The sequence below is a fragment of the Myxine glutinosa genome, chromosome 10, assembly GCF_964187855.1.
Source record: "Myxine glutinosa chromosome 10, kmMyxGlut1.1, whole genome shotgun sequence".
Taxonomy (NCBI): Eukaryota; Metazoa; Chordata; class Myxini; order Myxiniformes; family Myxinidae; genus Myxine; species Myxine glutinosa.
The window spans coordinates 32009949-32024486 of NC_136270.1; the positions used below are offsets into that span (position 1 = coordinate 32009949).

The 14538-nt window shown below is 44.0% G+C and overlaps 1 protein-coding gene across 2 annotated transcripts in view; it reads left to right on the top strand.

Moving 5' to 3' along the window:
* Positions 1 to 14538, top strand: part of LOC137434426 (pyruvate kinase PKM) — a 47464-nt gene that overhangs the window by 13865 nt on the left and 19061 nt on the right. For both annotated transcript variants that reach the window (XM_078785522.1, XM_068127404.2), the window contains exons 2-8: positions 2425 to 2600; positions 6422 to 6513; positions 7434 to 7565; positions 12570 to 12756; positions 13162 to 13432; positions 13640 to 13790; positions 13973 to 14125. In XM_078785522.1, coding sequence (XP_078641648.1) covers positions 2450 to 2600; positions 6422 to 6513; positions 7434 to 7565; positions 12570 to 12756; positions 13162 to 13432; positions 13640 to 13790; positions 13973 to 14125 — 1137 coding nt within the window. In that variant the 5' untranslated portion in view covers positions 2425 to 2449. The remainder of the gene's footprint in view (positions 1 to 2424; positions 2601 to 6421; positions 6514 to 7433; positions 7566 to 12569; positions 12757 to 13161; positions 13433 to 13639; positions 13791 to 13972; positions 14126 to 14538) is intronic.

Consider the following 14538-nt stretch of genomic DNA (forward strand, 5'->3'; position numbering starts at 1 on the left):
TCCTAATTTGAGCCACTCAGAGCTCATTATACAGGGTGTGTGATGCTCGTTACCTCAACTGAAATATCATGCAGTTTTGGTTCCTACTCTGGCTGGTGCAGCTGCTTGTTTCCTGGAGGCAATCGAGTGAAAGGCTCTCCGTGTCAGTGGCACATCTCGGCAAGGGGCCAAGTCCCAAGCGGTCCGCCACTCGCCCATTGCCAGCAGGTTGGTGGACCCGGGTTTCTATCGCCTCACTTCTGGCCTCACCCCTTCTACCTTCTCATCCCTCTATCTTCCCTCAGCCCATCTAGGTCATACACAATCTTCCAGAATCCCACACCTGATTACCCTCCCCAATTTTAAGTTGAACACTCACCTCCATTCCTTCATCCTTCTATTCTTTTGTTTTTGGGAACTACTCTGGCTCATTGTCACTTCATGCTATCTCCCAGAGCCACCCTTGCTCTCTTCCACTCTTGTTGACTCACTCGTACTCCTTTCCTTTCTTTCACTCGTCAAATATTGTGCAATGTTTTTGTCTCCGTATTCCCGTTTGTTCTTCTGTCAATTTGTGCACCTGCTGCCCACTGATGCAGGTGCTCCTCCATGAACCTATATTTTTGTATGCAAAAAATACATAAATAAACTAGAATAGCACTTGGTGGAGCGCACACCTCCGCCAGGCTGAACAGTTTGCGTTTTGTATCCACCGATAGGCCGCATCTAGATCCGGACATGAACCAAATTCAAATTGGCTTGTTTGTCACCTACCCAACGCATCTACCTGGTGTTGCCCAAATCCATCCATAACTTTTAGACATATCCTGCTCACACACAGACAGACAGACAGACAGACAAAATAAAACATAACTTCTGTCCACGTTCGTTGGTGAAGGCTCATAACTTCTGTCCATGGCTCACCGAGTTTGAAATAAAATACACCTTTTGGAGTTGGGAACAACGAGGAGAGGGAGGAGGTTTAAACCGCAAGTGCTTCATTAATTTTATCACTGTGCCTGTAGTCTCCATTTGTATTTGAAATAATTGTTATTTTAATACCCAATATCTACTATAAATGGATGAGGTGTGTGTGTGTGTGTGTGTGTGTGTGTGTGTGTGTGTGTGTGTGTGTGTGTGTGTGTGTGTGTGAGGCATACCTTTCGTGTCTATTAATTACGTACCGGTAGTCTATTAAATACTTGTGTACTATTGAAATGTACCCTTTAACCCTTTAGTAGACTACTACTTTAGTAGACAAAGATCGATATCTTTGAAGACCCTTTAAGACCCCAAACATCCTTAAAACCCCAAAGATGCCTAGATACCCTGAAGACCCAAAATACCCAGAGGGCCCAAAATACCCTGAAGACCCAGATGACCACAAAGACCCTGAGGACCCAAAAGACCCCGAGGACTCAAGAGACTCTGAAGACCCAAAATACCCAAAAGACTCCAAGGACCAAGACTATCCCCTGAGTAAGGCGGGCAGGTATGCTACACGGCAGTGAAGACCAATGAAGATTTGGTCAAATGGACCAACAGGCCCTCTGGTTTTCTAAAAGATTGAGACTCATGGCCGAGCAAAGTAGTGGTGAGTATGACCTGACAGTAGGGCAACTCTTGGACCCAATAAGTAAGGGGATTAATAAATGTGAAAAGAGAGGAGAGGGGAGGAGGTTGGGTTAGGAAAGGGTTAATGGGGGAAAATGAAGATTCTTGGAAAGAATATGAATGATATGAGATGGTGGTGCATGCCTACTTTGAAGCCCAGGAAGGTACCGGTACTTTCACATATGAGAGGAGCAATTAACAAAAGTTGGTGTGCAATCAGCCTTGATTTTGAAAGTCTAACCAGGACAGGGTTACTGGAAGAACGTGTACATCCTGGAGTTGTTAGGGAGGGTCAGGTGGTTGAGAAGGCAAAGGGAGCTAAACCAGAGGAGAGATGTAAAAATTAGACAATTGTGAATGAAAGGATTTTTTAAATTCTGCTTTGGGGAAATCTATGTATTACATATTCAAGATAGGTAGGATAAAATGGCAGAATAAAAATTGGAGGATGCTAGGAGAAAGAAAAGAGGGTCGAGGAGTGGGGAGGGAAGGAATCATTTTTGGAGGAGATGGAGGTAAGTAGGAGGAGGAGTGGAAGGAGCATGTATGGGGTATTTAGGAGTAATTTGGGGGAGGAGGGGAGAATTGTTCAAAAGATAACCTCCCATATTTGCATACATAATAAAGAGATGGAGCCATGTATTGTTCCATAAAATTGGTTTCAGCAGGGGGATCTTTAGCATCACCACATTGATCTTGTAGAGATTTAATAGGACGAGGATGTTTAAATGTGTATTGTGTAAAATATACCATGTACGCAAATTGATCAATGGTGAATGATTACACATCACACTTTAATCTGTTTTTGTTATTATTTTCTTCTCAACACAGGTAAATCAGCATCTGTAATTGCATCATGGCTGCTACCCAACACCACCATGGTGACCACCATGGCCACCATGGCCACCATCACCATCATGTTCATGACTTAATGAGCCACTTGTGCCTCCTCGACATTGACGTTGAACCATTTGTCTCGCGGAACACGGGCATCATCTGCACTATCGGTAGGTGTTTTTATTTTGGAGCTCAGGTTAAGGACAAAAGGACACCTGAGATTAGGGGCAAAGGTTAACATTAAAGCTTATCTCATATTGAATCCAACTGGACAGTCATTGTAGTGGAAAAGGAAAATATGGACCCATGAAAAGGAGATAATATGGACCGCTTCATCACTTTCCTTATCCCAAGCAGACCAGGTCGACATTGATGATGTCTGTCAAATCTTACTATAATTCACCAAATGTCAGTCCGTCTGTCCGTTCGAAGGTACCGCAAAAACGGCTGAACCGATCGCAACGATATTTTGGGTAGGTATTCCTGGGACCCCCTGGAGTAAAATAGGCTATGTTGTTTTTCCAATTTTTCCAATCTTCCAAGTTTTCCAATTTTCCAGTTTTTCCAAACACGATGGAATAATATTTACCGATATGAACAGTGACGTGGGTTTTATTGAAATTCTACAAATATGTTTAGATTTTGATGACAATTATGAACCTGCCGCGAATGCGGAAGTGGACAGATGACGGCAATGCGTGGGATTGATAATATCCAAATACAACCGTCATTCAATCGTAATGTTAAATCGTTAAACGTTAATCGTGTTAATCGTTTTGTTAAAGTATCAATTGATGATTGGAATTGAGTGAATACAATTACGATTTTGAATTCGTAATTGTGTTCACCCAACCGTACGGAACTTCACATCAGGATTTAAATATTTGTTTATGTCACGAATGTTGTTAAAAGGTTATTTTTTATATTAGTTATTTCATTTGTGATTGGAGTTATGCTGTTTGGAATGAAAAAAGAGATATCGAGTTCAAGTGAATGACGACATGCCGTGATGGTTTCTACTTTCTAAACGTGAATTCGCGGATCACCATATGCAGATTCGCCATTGACTGGGTATGGAACAAACATACCCGTTTGTTTGCGAACGGGTACGTTTTTCATGGAAGTCCTTCACGAACTTGCTGTCCATGTCTGACGTGCGACTGAAGGTGCTACAGGAATGTGGAATTTATTGGTTTCATGCTTTAGCATTCGCCGTTTCTGCATTGTCTGTTTGCTTTTGGCCTCCCACCCGTGCATAGCACGGGTACCTCACTAGTATTATTAATTTACCAGTCAAGGTTGTACCATAATTCACTAGACCCAAAATGGAAAATAAAAGTGTTACGCAATACTATAAAACTACAGTGAGACAACTATCAGGGACGCCTCTTAGTGTTGGTTGTACCCCCTCAACGCAAGTCAGGGGCCAAATCTTCCCCGTTCTTCCCTGCTACCCGGATCCGCCAGGGCAGCGTGGTGACGGTCAGAGTGCCGATCGGTCCCCAATCCCCATGGACCGGCTCTTTCCCTCTTGTCCTTCTCTCATTCTAACTCTGTCATGGCCCTGACTTCGTGAAGGCGGGGTTACACCATCCTAGATATGGAGGATCTCCGGGTCGCTCCTGGGAGATTGATCGGCTGGCTCCGTGCCATGGACTTGTTCAAGAGAACTGTCTGGGACTATACAACAACAACAACAACAACAGTGAGAAAGTTATTGAGATAGAAATTGGGACTTTGGTTCGACTAGAGGCTGAGGATGCGGTTGGATGGATGGGACATCAGGGATGGTTAATGGAAGGGAAAGATTGAAGGTGTTTTGTTTTTTTTGTTTTTTTTACAAATTCCAGAAGCTTGACATTGAAAGATGGAAGAGCTGGAATCTAGGATGGATAGCGAGGGATATGGCATAGGGCCTATTGAGGAATAGCACAGGAAAATACGGGACTTCCAAAAATGACATATGAATGCTAAACGAGGCATTTTGGGTATGCGCTGTGTTTGCGTTTACAGTGATTCGGGTTGGGTCGCCGGGCGCTTTCTACCTGCCTTTGCTAGTGCGAAATCTGTGGTTCAAATGGACTTTTAAACTTAATTTTCAGAGGAACATCCCTTTCTCACAGGTATGTTTCCAAGTATTTAGGCTTCTTTAAAAGCTCTGTGAGTCGTTTCATGCAGGTATATCCTAGTGAGGAAAGACATACCTTTTGGTGAAGATCCTCACATGGCACACATGATATACATCCGGTCACCCTGATACTCATTACTAGGGGATTCTGAGCATGAGGCTGAACATTCAGGGATGGATTACGTCATTTTGAAAGCCAAGTTTTGGTACATTCTATATCTAGACTTTTAGACAGCATTTGATAAGGTACCACATTGGATTGTTGCTCGCCAAGGTGAGGGCTTGTGAAGTAGCTGGCCAGGTAGTTAACTGGATTGGAAACTGGAGTAGAGATAGGGAGCAAAGCATGGTGTGAGTGGTAGGATGTCTCTCTGGGAGGATGTAAGTAGTTGGGAACATCAGTGAACCTCAGGAAACCTCAAGGGTTCCTGAGGGCACCACAGGAGTCGGTACTAAGACCATTATTATTCATAATTTACATCATTGATTTGGACCGTAAGGTCAAGAGTCAGATTTCTAAATTTTCAGATGACACAAAGCTTGGAGGTATAAGGTAGATAGCAGGGAGGGGGGTGATCTGATTCAGGAAAGTCTAGGTACTTCAATAGATTGGGCAAATTATTTGTAGATGCATTTTAACAAATAAATGTAAGGTGCTGGGGATGGGTAAGAATATTGAAAATATGGATTCTATAATGCAAGGGGCAATCTTGGAGCGTGTCACATGGGAGAAGGATCTGGGGAGGGGGGGGCGGGGGGGGGTGGTAATAGAAACAGGAAGTAAGCAGACAGGACAATGTGCCAGGTAGCTACAGATAAAGATATTCGGGTTTTAGTTTGTATTTGTATAAATTATAAATCAAAAGAGGTAGTGTTAACACTATAAGAATTTCATGAGCCCTCATCAAGAATATTGTGTTGAGTTTCGGTCGGCACATCTAAGGAAGGATATAGGCCATAGAGAGGGTTTAGCGCAAGGATTCTAGATCAATTCCAGGGTTTAGCGAGACTAAGCTATGAGGAGCAGTTGAATGAGACAGAACTTTCTAAATTAGAAAGGAGGAGATGTTGAGGGGATTTTATAGAGATGTTTAAGATAATGAAGGGTATAGAGGAAATAAATGTGAAAGAGGTCTTCAGCAGAATAGACAGTGATAGGACCAGGGACCAGAGCTTGAGAGTAAAGAAGAAGAGAGTTAAGATGGTAGCAACATAGGGGTCACTCGGAGAGTCATATATGTATATATGGGAGCGTACGCTGGATCCTTGGACGACTCCTCAGCACCATCCCGACACAAACCACTGTGTGTGTTACGGAATGAGGTGTTTTACGGCGGCCGGAGTGCAAATCCTGCCTTCAACCTCCTTGAGAGAGGACTCAGTACCCTGGTACACATTTTGCTGACCTCGGAAGGATGACAGGCTGAGGCAACCCCACTTGGTATTAGTTCAACAGCTGAACGGGATTCAAACTCAGGACCTAGGATCCCACGCCCACTGCCCTAACCATTAGGCCACCACCAGGTATCATTGATGCATGGAATGGTCTCCCTGGAAAAGGGAGTGGCAGCAGAAACAGTAGATATGTTTAAATTGGAATTGGATTGGTCCTTGGATATATTGGAGACAGAGCTGTAGAGGGTTATTGGCAGGACTTGTACGTAGCTTGCGTGTAGATGGAGACAGGAAATGGTGTTGGTTTAGCGCAGATACGATGGGCCGATTGACCTCCTCCGAGGCCAAAGTTGCTTGTTCTCATGCGTGTTGTTGGTGTTTTTCCTGTGGACATGAATTACTCGAGGTTCATATTCTCCAAGGCGTTCGGACTGTCACCTTGATTTCTCTCGTATGCTGTTCTAACAGGACCTGCCTCATGTGCTGTGGACAAATTGAAAGAAATGATAACTTCTGGAATGAACATCGCTCGTATGAACTTCTCTCATGGGACACATGAGGTGAGTTGAACTATAAGAGTCACGTGGTGAATTTCCTGTGATTTGCCAAAATCATTCGTCCCATCTGTGTTTCCCACTGTTCACAAAGAGTTTCCGCACAATTGACGTCCCTTCAAGTCCAGGTGAGTTGGATAATTTCCGTAGAGTCGTTCATAATAGAAGCATTAAAAAAGAAACTCCTACAGAGGAAGTCAGGGCAGGAATTAGGAATTTGGCAAGAGTATCAGGGATAGCTATCCTATGCTTCGCAAAGAACGCCATGGGGTCTTCAACGTCCACCAACTGCTGCTGGCAGACAGGGCGTCCAGTTTATTGTCCGTCCGAGGGACGGCACACACATTGATGAATGACCCTGCCTGTGGAGCATCGGACGACAGGTTCGACAACTCAGAGGCCAGTGTGCGGACCTCTAGACCATCCTGCCAGTGCTATTAATAAGTAGATCAGTATTATATATTCCCAGTTGGCAGACTTGTGAGAAGGGGGGTACTGTGAATTAAAGAGAAAAAATAGATTAGGACTTGGCCAGAAATTCTTGCGCACAAAATCTGTGACAATGTCAACATGATAACGTTTTCCTAAAAACATTGAAATTCAAGGAGTTAGAAACCCTTGGCTAAGGCCCACTTTAGGTTGTCCTGGGTATAGTGACTTGGTGTTGAAATGGCTCGCCTGCTCAGTTTAAAAATACTATCTGGTGCCCTGGCTGGAATGTTGCTGCCCGTAGCCTATCTTGAATGTCGACCTTTGCAGGGGTGACCAGCCATTGCCTGTCACTCATTCAAGTGATTGTCAAAGGGTAACTGCTTGTTTCTTACCGCTGTATGGACTGTGGCCAGCACTGGCAAATGCTTTTTGATTTTAGATGCAAGTTCAAGTGTAATTGCTGTTCCTGGGGGCGACTTTCCTTGTTATTGTAGTACCATGCAAATACCATCAAGAATGTCCGGGAAGCCACGGAAAGCTTTGCGAGCAACCCCTTGGCTTATCGACCTGTGGCCATTGCTCTGGATACCAAGGGGCCGGAGATCAGAACTGGTCTCATCAAGGGGGTAGGTACAAGACTTTTTCAAAGTCACCACACTACAACACTACATGCACAGATACACGGTGGAACTTGGTGTTGGAGCTCCACAGGGCACTATCACAGACCACTACCCAAAAGAGGCAGTGTGCATGCTTACAAAAATCTCATCATTATCTCTGCAACTAAAGGTGGACGGAGGTTATGTATTCACACCTGTCTGTTTGCTTGACTGTGAGCAGGATATCTCAATAAGGTATCCATGTACTTGGACAAAATTTGGTGGAAAGGTTGGGTGCATGATGAGGACGAATTGATTAGATTTTGGTGAAGATCCGGATTCGGATTCGAGAATTGTTTGATTTTAAAGTGATTCTTCACCATTGAGAGTTGGGCCAAAAACGATACATAGCGGGATATTTCAAAACTTTCTTGGGCCCGATATGTTCTACTGAATCAGGCATTATGTGACGGAGGTATGCGCTCTACGGAGTGCCCTTCCAGTTTAATATGTAATTCTTCACCATTGAGTGACGAGGCCAAAAACTATATATATAGCACGATATTTCAAAACGTTGTGGACAGATTACAAAAAAAACTTGGTGGATGAGTTGGGTCGGTGACAAAGACAAGCCGATTACATTTTGGTTACGGTCAAGATCCAGGTTGTTCTTGTTCTTCTCACCCCAAAGGGGGTGCGAGACGATTGCAATGTCTGTCTGTCTGTGTGTCTGTCTGTGTGTCCGCGTTCATATATTTTCGCTTTAAAATTGTGTTTCTCTGCATTTGCTTGTCCGATCAATGTGAAACTTCAAACATAGGAGAGACTCCCAATGGAGAATATTGCATTGATTCTCTCAAGTCATAGGTCACATGGTATGGCAGCCATATTGGACGAAAAAAATTTTTGGGGACATTTTCACTGAAACCGCTGAACGAAAAAAATTGAAACTTGGCAAATGACATTAACTCCCCATGGGGTATATATGTTTATAATGATGAAGTCATTGGTGAAGTGGTATTCCAGCCATAATTGGTTGATTTGAAATCTTTATCCAAAAAAAATCTGAAACTTCATATATCTGACCTATGATGCAATGTGAGGGAAGAATTAGATTTATGATGCACATAAGCCATGCCAATAAACAATGTGACTTAATAGGGTGCATGGATGATGCAGGTATATGGACCATAATAGCAGTGGGCCATAATTGTAAGGTGTTCCGTTAACGATGGTATTTTTGTTCAGAATGAAGGCGCGAAGTGAGAACATGTGACCTACAAGTGCCATTGGAGTTAATCATATAGTTAATCATGTGATCTGAAAGAAATCTAATGGGAATTTCAGCAGATCTCGTTAAATTTCTGGAATGGCAGCGGTCACATGGCTGTTTATATGAATAGTCTAAAAGCACATTATCTTGTGGAATATCACTTTATTTTTCCATTAAGTAATAAAGGACAGTCTCATTAATCTGATACAAAATAAAGGCCTAGGTAACAAATAAAAAAGTAAACAAGGCTTTTCCTTCCCAGTGCCAACCCATATGTTACGTCACTGACGTTTCCCCCATCGCTTCTTAAAAGGTGGAAGATTCCTCTTTTATACCACCTCTGGAACAAACTCCCTCACTCTCTTCAATCCCACTCCTCCCTCCAGGTCTTTAAAACAGCTGTTCACCACCATCTCTTATCTTCCCCCATCCAAAACCTTGATCTTTTCTACCCCCGCTAATTTCACCCCAAATCCTCTTTTTTGAAATACCAACTTCTTTCCTGGAAGTCCTTGGTGTCCTTGTGTTTATACTTCTCCCACCAGCCCCCCCCCCCTCTTCCCACGCCACCTCCCCCCAAGCCCTCTCCCTCCCACACATTCCCGATGTCCCTCACAAATGTTGTGTTTATGTGCTTCCCCTTCTCTCCCCATCTTGTCTGCCGCTCCCCTTTTTATATACTTTGTTTGTTTGTCTGTTTGATTTGTTTGTGTGATAAATGTTAGCTCCTTCACGAGCCTCGATTATGTAAAAAAAAAATAAAAATAATTGACATCCTAGCTCGGCGTACACTGTTTCTCAATGTAAGTGGCCATTTGGATCAAGGTGGGCATTCTGAATGTGATGTCACTGGCGAGAATCGACACTTTAGGGCTGTTTTTGGCACTTAGTGATTGGAAAAATGAAAAAATATTTCCCCTCAAATTAGACCGTGATTGATTTTCAATGGTTTTCAAAAAAAATAAATTTGGTTTCCCGACATGTCCCTCATAATCGCTTTATTTATAATGTGTAAAGTCCTGTCTTCTTTAGCTGCTCCTCATAGCTTGGTCTAGCTAGGCTAATCGACTCACTCGATTCTGAAACCTTTCTATGGCAGCTCGAGCTATCCACGAAAGTGACAACTAAAACCTGACAACATTCGAGGTGAGGTATGAATCAAATTCCCATTTATACCCGACAAATGGAAAAACTGAACATAGTCTGTGACTGCGAGGTATATGTATATGTGCCACGGAAGTCCTTCCAGCAGGTTCTCCTGTCTCAGCAAAGGAACTCTGTAGTTCTGTCAGAGTTGTCATTGGGTTCTTGCTCACTTCCCTGATCTTCCTTCCTTCCTTCCATCAAGTGCTACTGTATCAGGATGAAGATTACAACACTGCAGTTGCGTGCAGGTGTGGAACAGTCGGAAGAGCTGTGTGGAACATTCGTCCCTTCTTGCCCGGTTGCTCAGTTGGTCAGGCTCCAGCTCTAGAAAGAGTCTGGGTAGTTGCATATTCTTTCCATTTCCTAATGATGGAGCTCAGTGTGCTCTTGGGAACTTTTAATACTCTAGAAATTGTTTTATACCCTTCCCCAGATCTATGTCTCCTCACAATTCTACTTAGGACTTCTACAAACAGTTCCTTGGACTCCATGGTCGAGTTTCTGCTCTGACATGAATTGTCAACTGTGGGATCTTGTATAGAAAGGTGTGTTTCTTTTTTCATCATGCCCAGTCAATTGAATTGGCCACAGGTGGACTCCAATCAAGTTGCAGACACATCTGGAGGATGATCAAAGGAAATTGGATGCACCTGAGCTCAATTTAGATTGTCATAGCAAAGGGGTTTTTTTTTTTTGGTTTTTTTTTTTTTTTTTTTTTTTGTATACAAGATTGAGGCTCGTGAAAGAGCTAAAAAGTCACTCTCGTTGAATACTAAAAAGTTGCTAAAAGCTAAAAAGCTGAATACTTATTGACTCGAGATTTCAGATTTTCATTTTTAATTAACTTGTAAAAATGTCTGAAAAAAAAGTCCCACTTTGACGTTATGGGGTATTATGTGTAGATCAGTGACAAAAAAAAAACTCAATTTAATCCATTTTAAATTCAGGCTATAACAACAAAATGTGAAAAAGTCAGAGGGTGTGAATACTTTCTGAAGGCCCTGTATATATAGCTTACCTCCAAGCTTTGTGTCATTTGCAAGTTTGGAAAGCCTTAACTCTTCACCTCCCGTCCAAATAAGTGATGTACATTATAAATAGTCACGGTCTGAATACTAATCGCTGAGTTATCCCACTACTTATGATCTTCAGGCAGACATGTTTTGCCTCACCGCCACTCTTTGTTTCACATCACCAAGACAGTTGTAAATGCAGTTAGATACTCTCCGAGCCATTCTGTAAGCCCTTGATCACCTCAGTTCAGAGGCTTCTAAGTGGTGCCTTATCAAACAGTAACAGTTTATGTGTGTGTGCGTTTAGGTGAAGAATGTTTAGAAGCACGAGTGGGCCAGTCGGTGGATTATTTATTTATTTCGTTTGGCTGGCAGGCAGGTTTTCTTTAACACTTGAAATTAACTTGTTCCCTGCTTTCCTCTGTCCTTCTGCCCCGTAATTTACTGACCACCTTTATTGGTGCGGGTGGGAAGGCAGAAATAAGAGACACAGATAAAGAAAAGCACCAAGCGTGGTAAAAGAGAGAGTCGTGGAGGGTGACCAGCATGGGCGAAGCAAGTATGAAAGAGTTGGAGAGGGAAGAGAGGCCGGCAGCCAGGTGACTGCGAGGGCTTTGGGCCAGCTAAGCTTTGTTGGGCCTGCATACCTGGATATGGCGCCATGGTGGGGGTAAGGGGTATTCGTCTAGCTGTGTCAGACAAGATGGTCAACCACCTTATTACCCTTTCTGTGTTTCCGCCTTTGTTTCTCTCGTGTATATGTAAAGGCCAATCACCTTCACCATGTCATAGTACCTCAAAATTATTTTGATGATCAAGTCTTTGGGAGATATAACCCCTCTGCAGTCTTTGAAAAGAGCTGGCCAATCAGTGGTTGCAGGAGTGCCAGGAAACACTCTGGCCTGTGACACAATATAGCCACTGTTGTTGTTGTTGGTGTTGTTGTTGTTGTTGTTGTTGTTGTATAGCCCCGGATAGTTCTCCCGAAGAAACCCACGGCACAGAAACAGCCAATCGATCTCCCAGGAGTGACCCAGAGATCCCCCACATCCAGGATGGTGCACTTCCACCTTCATGAAGTTAGGACCATGACAGAGTTATAGAGGGAGAGAGAGAGGCAAGATTGAAAGGGCCGGTCCATGGGGACCAATCAGCACTCTGACCGCGACTTCCACGGTGAAGGCCCAGGCAGCAGGGAAGAATGGGGAAGACTTGTCCCTCGACTTCCGTTGGTGGGTACAACTGGCACGAATAGGTGGCTCCGGTAGTTGTATAGCTACTGTTGAACCGTTTTGTTTCTATTTGGTTGTTCATATCTTTTTATTCTCAACGTTGCTCTCTTAAGAACCTAGGATTTGAAAATAAACCTAAACAAGAACTTGTAGAGCATCGAAAATAAAATCTGACTTAAACCGAGCATGCACAGGCAAGGAGGGATATGCCAGACGGTGCATGGGATTGATATTAATTGTGGGAAATGGAGACAACGGGAGTGAATGAGTGGAGGAGTTCTATCTTTTCCAATGTGGGTTAGATCTACATACCCTACGATGCAAAGACCTCCAAGAGCAAGTTTGCATTGTTCCCTTTTCCTTGCAGAGTGGAACAGCAGAAGTGGAGCTGAAAAAGGGAGCAAAGCTCAAAGTAACTTTGGATGATGCTTTCATGGAAAAATGTGATGAGAATCTCCTCTGGCTTGACTACAAGAACCTCCTGAAGGTCATCAATGTGGGAAACAGGATCTTCGTGGACGATGGGCTCATCTCGCTACTTGTTAAGGAGAAAGGCAAGAAAGGCTATCATGGAGGCTTATTGTGCTAATCTCTGTACATGGGACTTGCCGAGTGGTGAGGCCGATGAAGGCACTGGACTTGGTATCCCAGAGGTTTTGGATTTAAATCTGGCTTAGGATGTGGATCTTCTGCTCCTGAAAACAAGCTGTTTCCAGAATTACCATGCAGGATCAGTACACAGAAATAGTAATCTGTCTGTCCTGCATGGTCCCCTTGGATGACCAGGCCATCCTTTTTGGTCATGTCATTGTCCTTAGTGCAACTGGTGATGGGCGCTGAAATTCTACGAAAAGGCAGTGCTGCCCAAAAATTACTCTCAAAATAGAAATTTGGCACAAATTGTGAAAATTGGACCCTCAATCAATATGCTCATACTAAAGTACCTCTCCTCCAACCAGGTGACAACTTCGCCATTACAGAAGTAGAAAACGGCGGCATGCTGGGCAGCAAGAAAGGTGTAAACCTTCCCAATGTTGCGGTCGACCTCCCAGCCGTGTCAGAGAAGGACATCGGAGACCTCACCTTTGGTGTGGAGCAAAATGTGGACATGGTGTTTGCCTCTTTTATCCGCAAAGCTGCGGATGTGCACGCTGTACGGAAGGTGCTCGGGGATAAAGGGAAACACATCCTCATCATCAGCAAGATCGAGAACCATGAGGGGGTCAAAAGGTAATTGCTGAGGAAAGAATGAAGGGGTTGGTAATAATTTTGATGAAGTAGGAGAGCGGACCTGGTTTTTCTCCCAGGCCTTTATTCTCCACATTGTTACTGCATCGATCCCACATCCTTCAACCTCCTGGTCGTTGATGAATGCTGTATATTGATGCACGAGTGGGTCCAGGTATTGCATTCAGCTGCTCCATCCTTCTGTACCAGGTTCGACGAGGTCCTGGAAGCAAGCGATGGCATCATGGTAGCTCGGGGAGATCTGGGTATCGAGATACCAGCTGAAAAGGTGTTCATCGCCCAGAAGATGATCACTGGGAAATGTAACAGGATGGGCAAGTCCATAACTTGTGCCACTCAGGTTTGTCGCAAGGAACTGCAACACGCTATAAGGTTGTGGCTTCACTCGCACCACCTTCAGGATCACGTTTTACTGCTATTTGCAACAATAAATCAATTTTGATGTCTTGCTTGACCTCTGAAAGGACAAAGAGATTCAATATGTAATAAGTACCCTTGGTTTTAAAGTCCTCTGCCTTGTAGATGCTGGAGAGCATGATCAAGAAGCCACGGCCGACGCGTGCAGAGGGCAGCGACGTCGCCAATGCTGTTCTTGATGGCTGTGACTGCATCATGCTGTCTGGGGAAACGGCGAAGGGTGACTACCCTCTAGAGGCTGTCCGCATGCACCACTCTGTACGTTCACCCAGCTACCTTACACATGTTGTTCACTAGACTACCCTCTAGAGGCTGTCCGCATGCACCACGCTGTACGTTCACCCAGCTACCTTACACTTGTTTACTGGACTACCCTCTAGAGGCTGTCCACATGCAACACTCTGTACGTTCACCCAGCTACCTTCTACTTGTTGTTTACTAGACTACCCTCTAGAGGCTGTCCGCATGCACCACTCTGTACGTTCACCCAGCTACCTTACACTTGTTTACTAGACTACCCTCTAGAGGCTGTCCGTATGCACCACGCTGTACGTTCACCCGGCTACCTTACACTTGTTTACTAGACTACCCTCAGTACCCTCTAGAGGCTGTCCACATACACCACTCTGTATGTTCACCCAGCTACCTTACCCTTGTTTACTAGACTACCC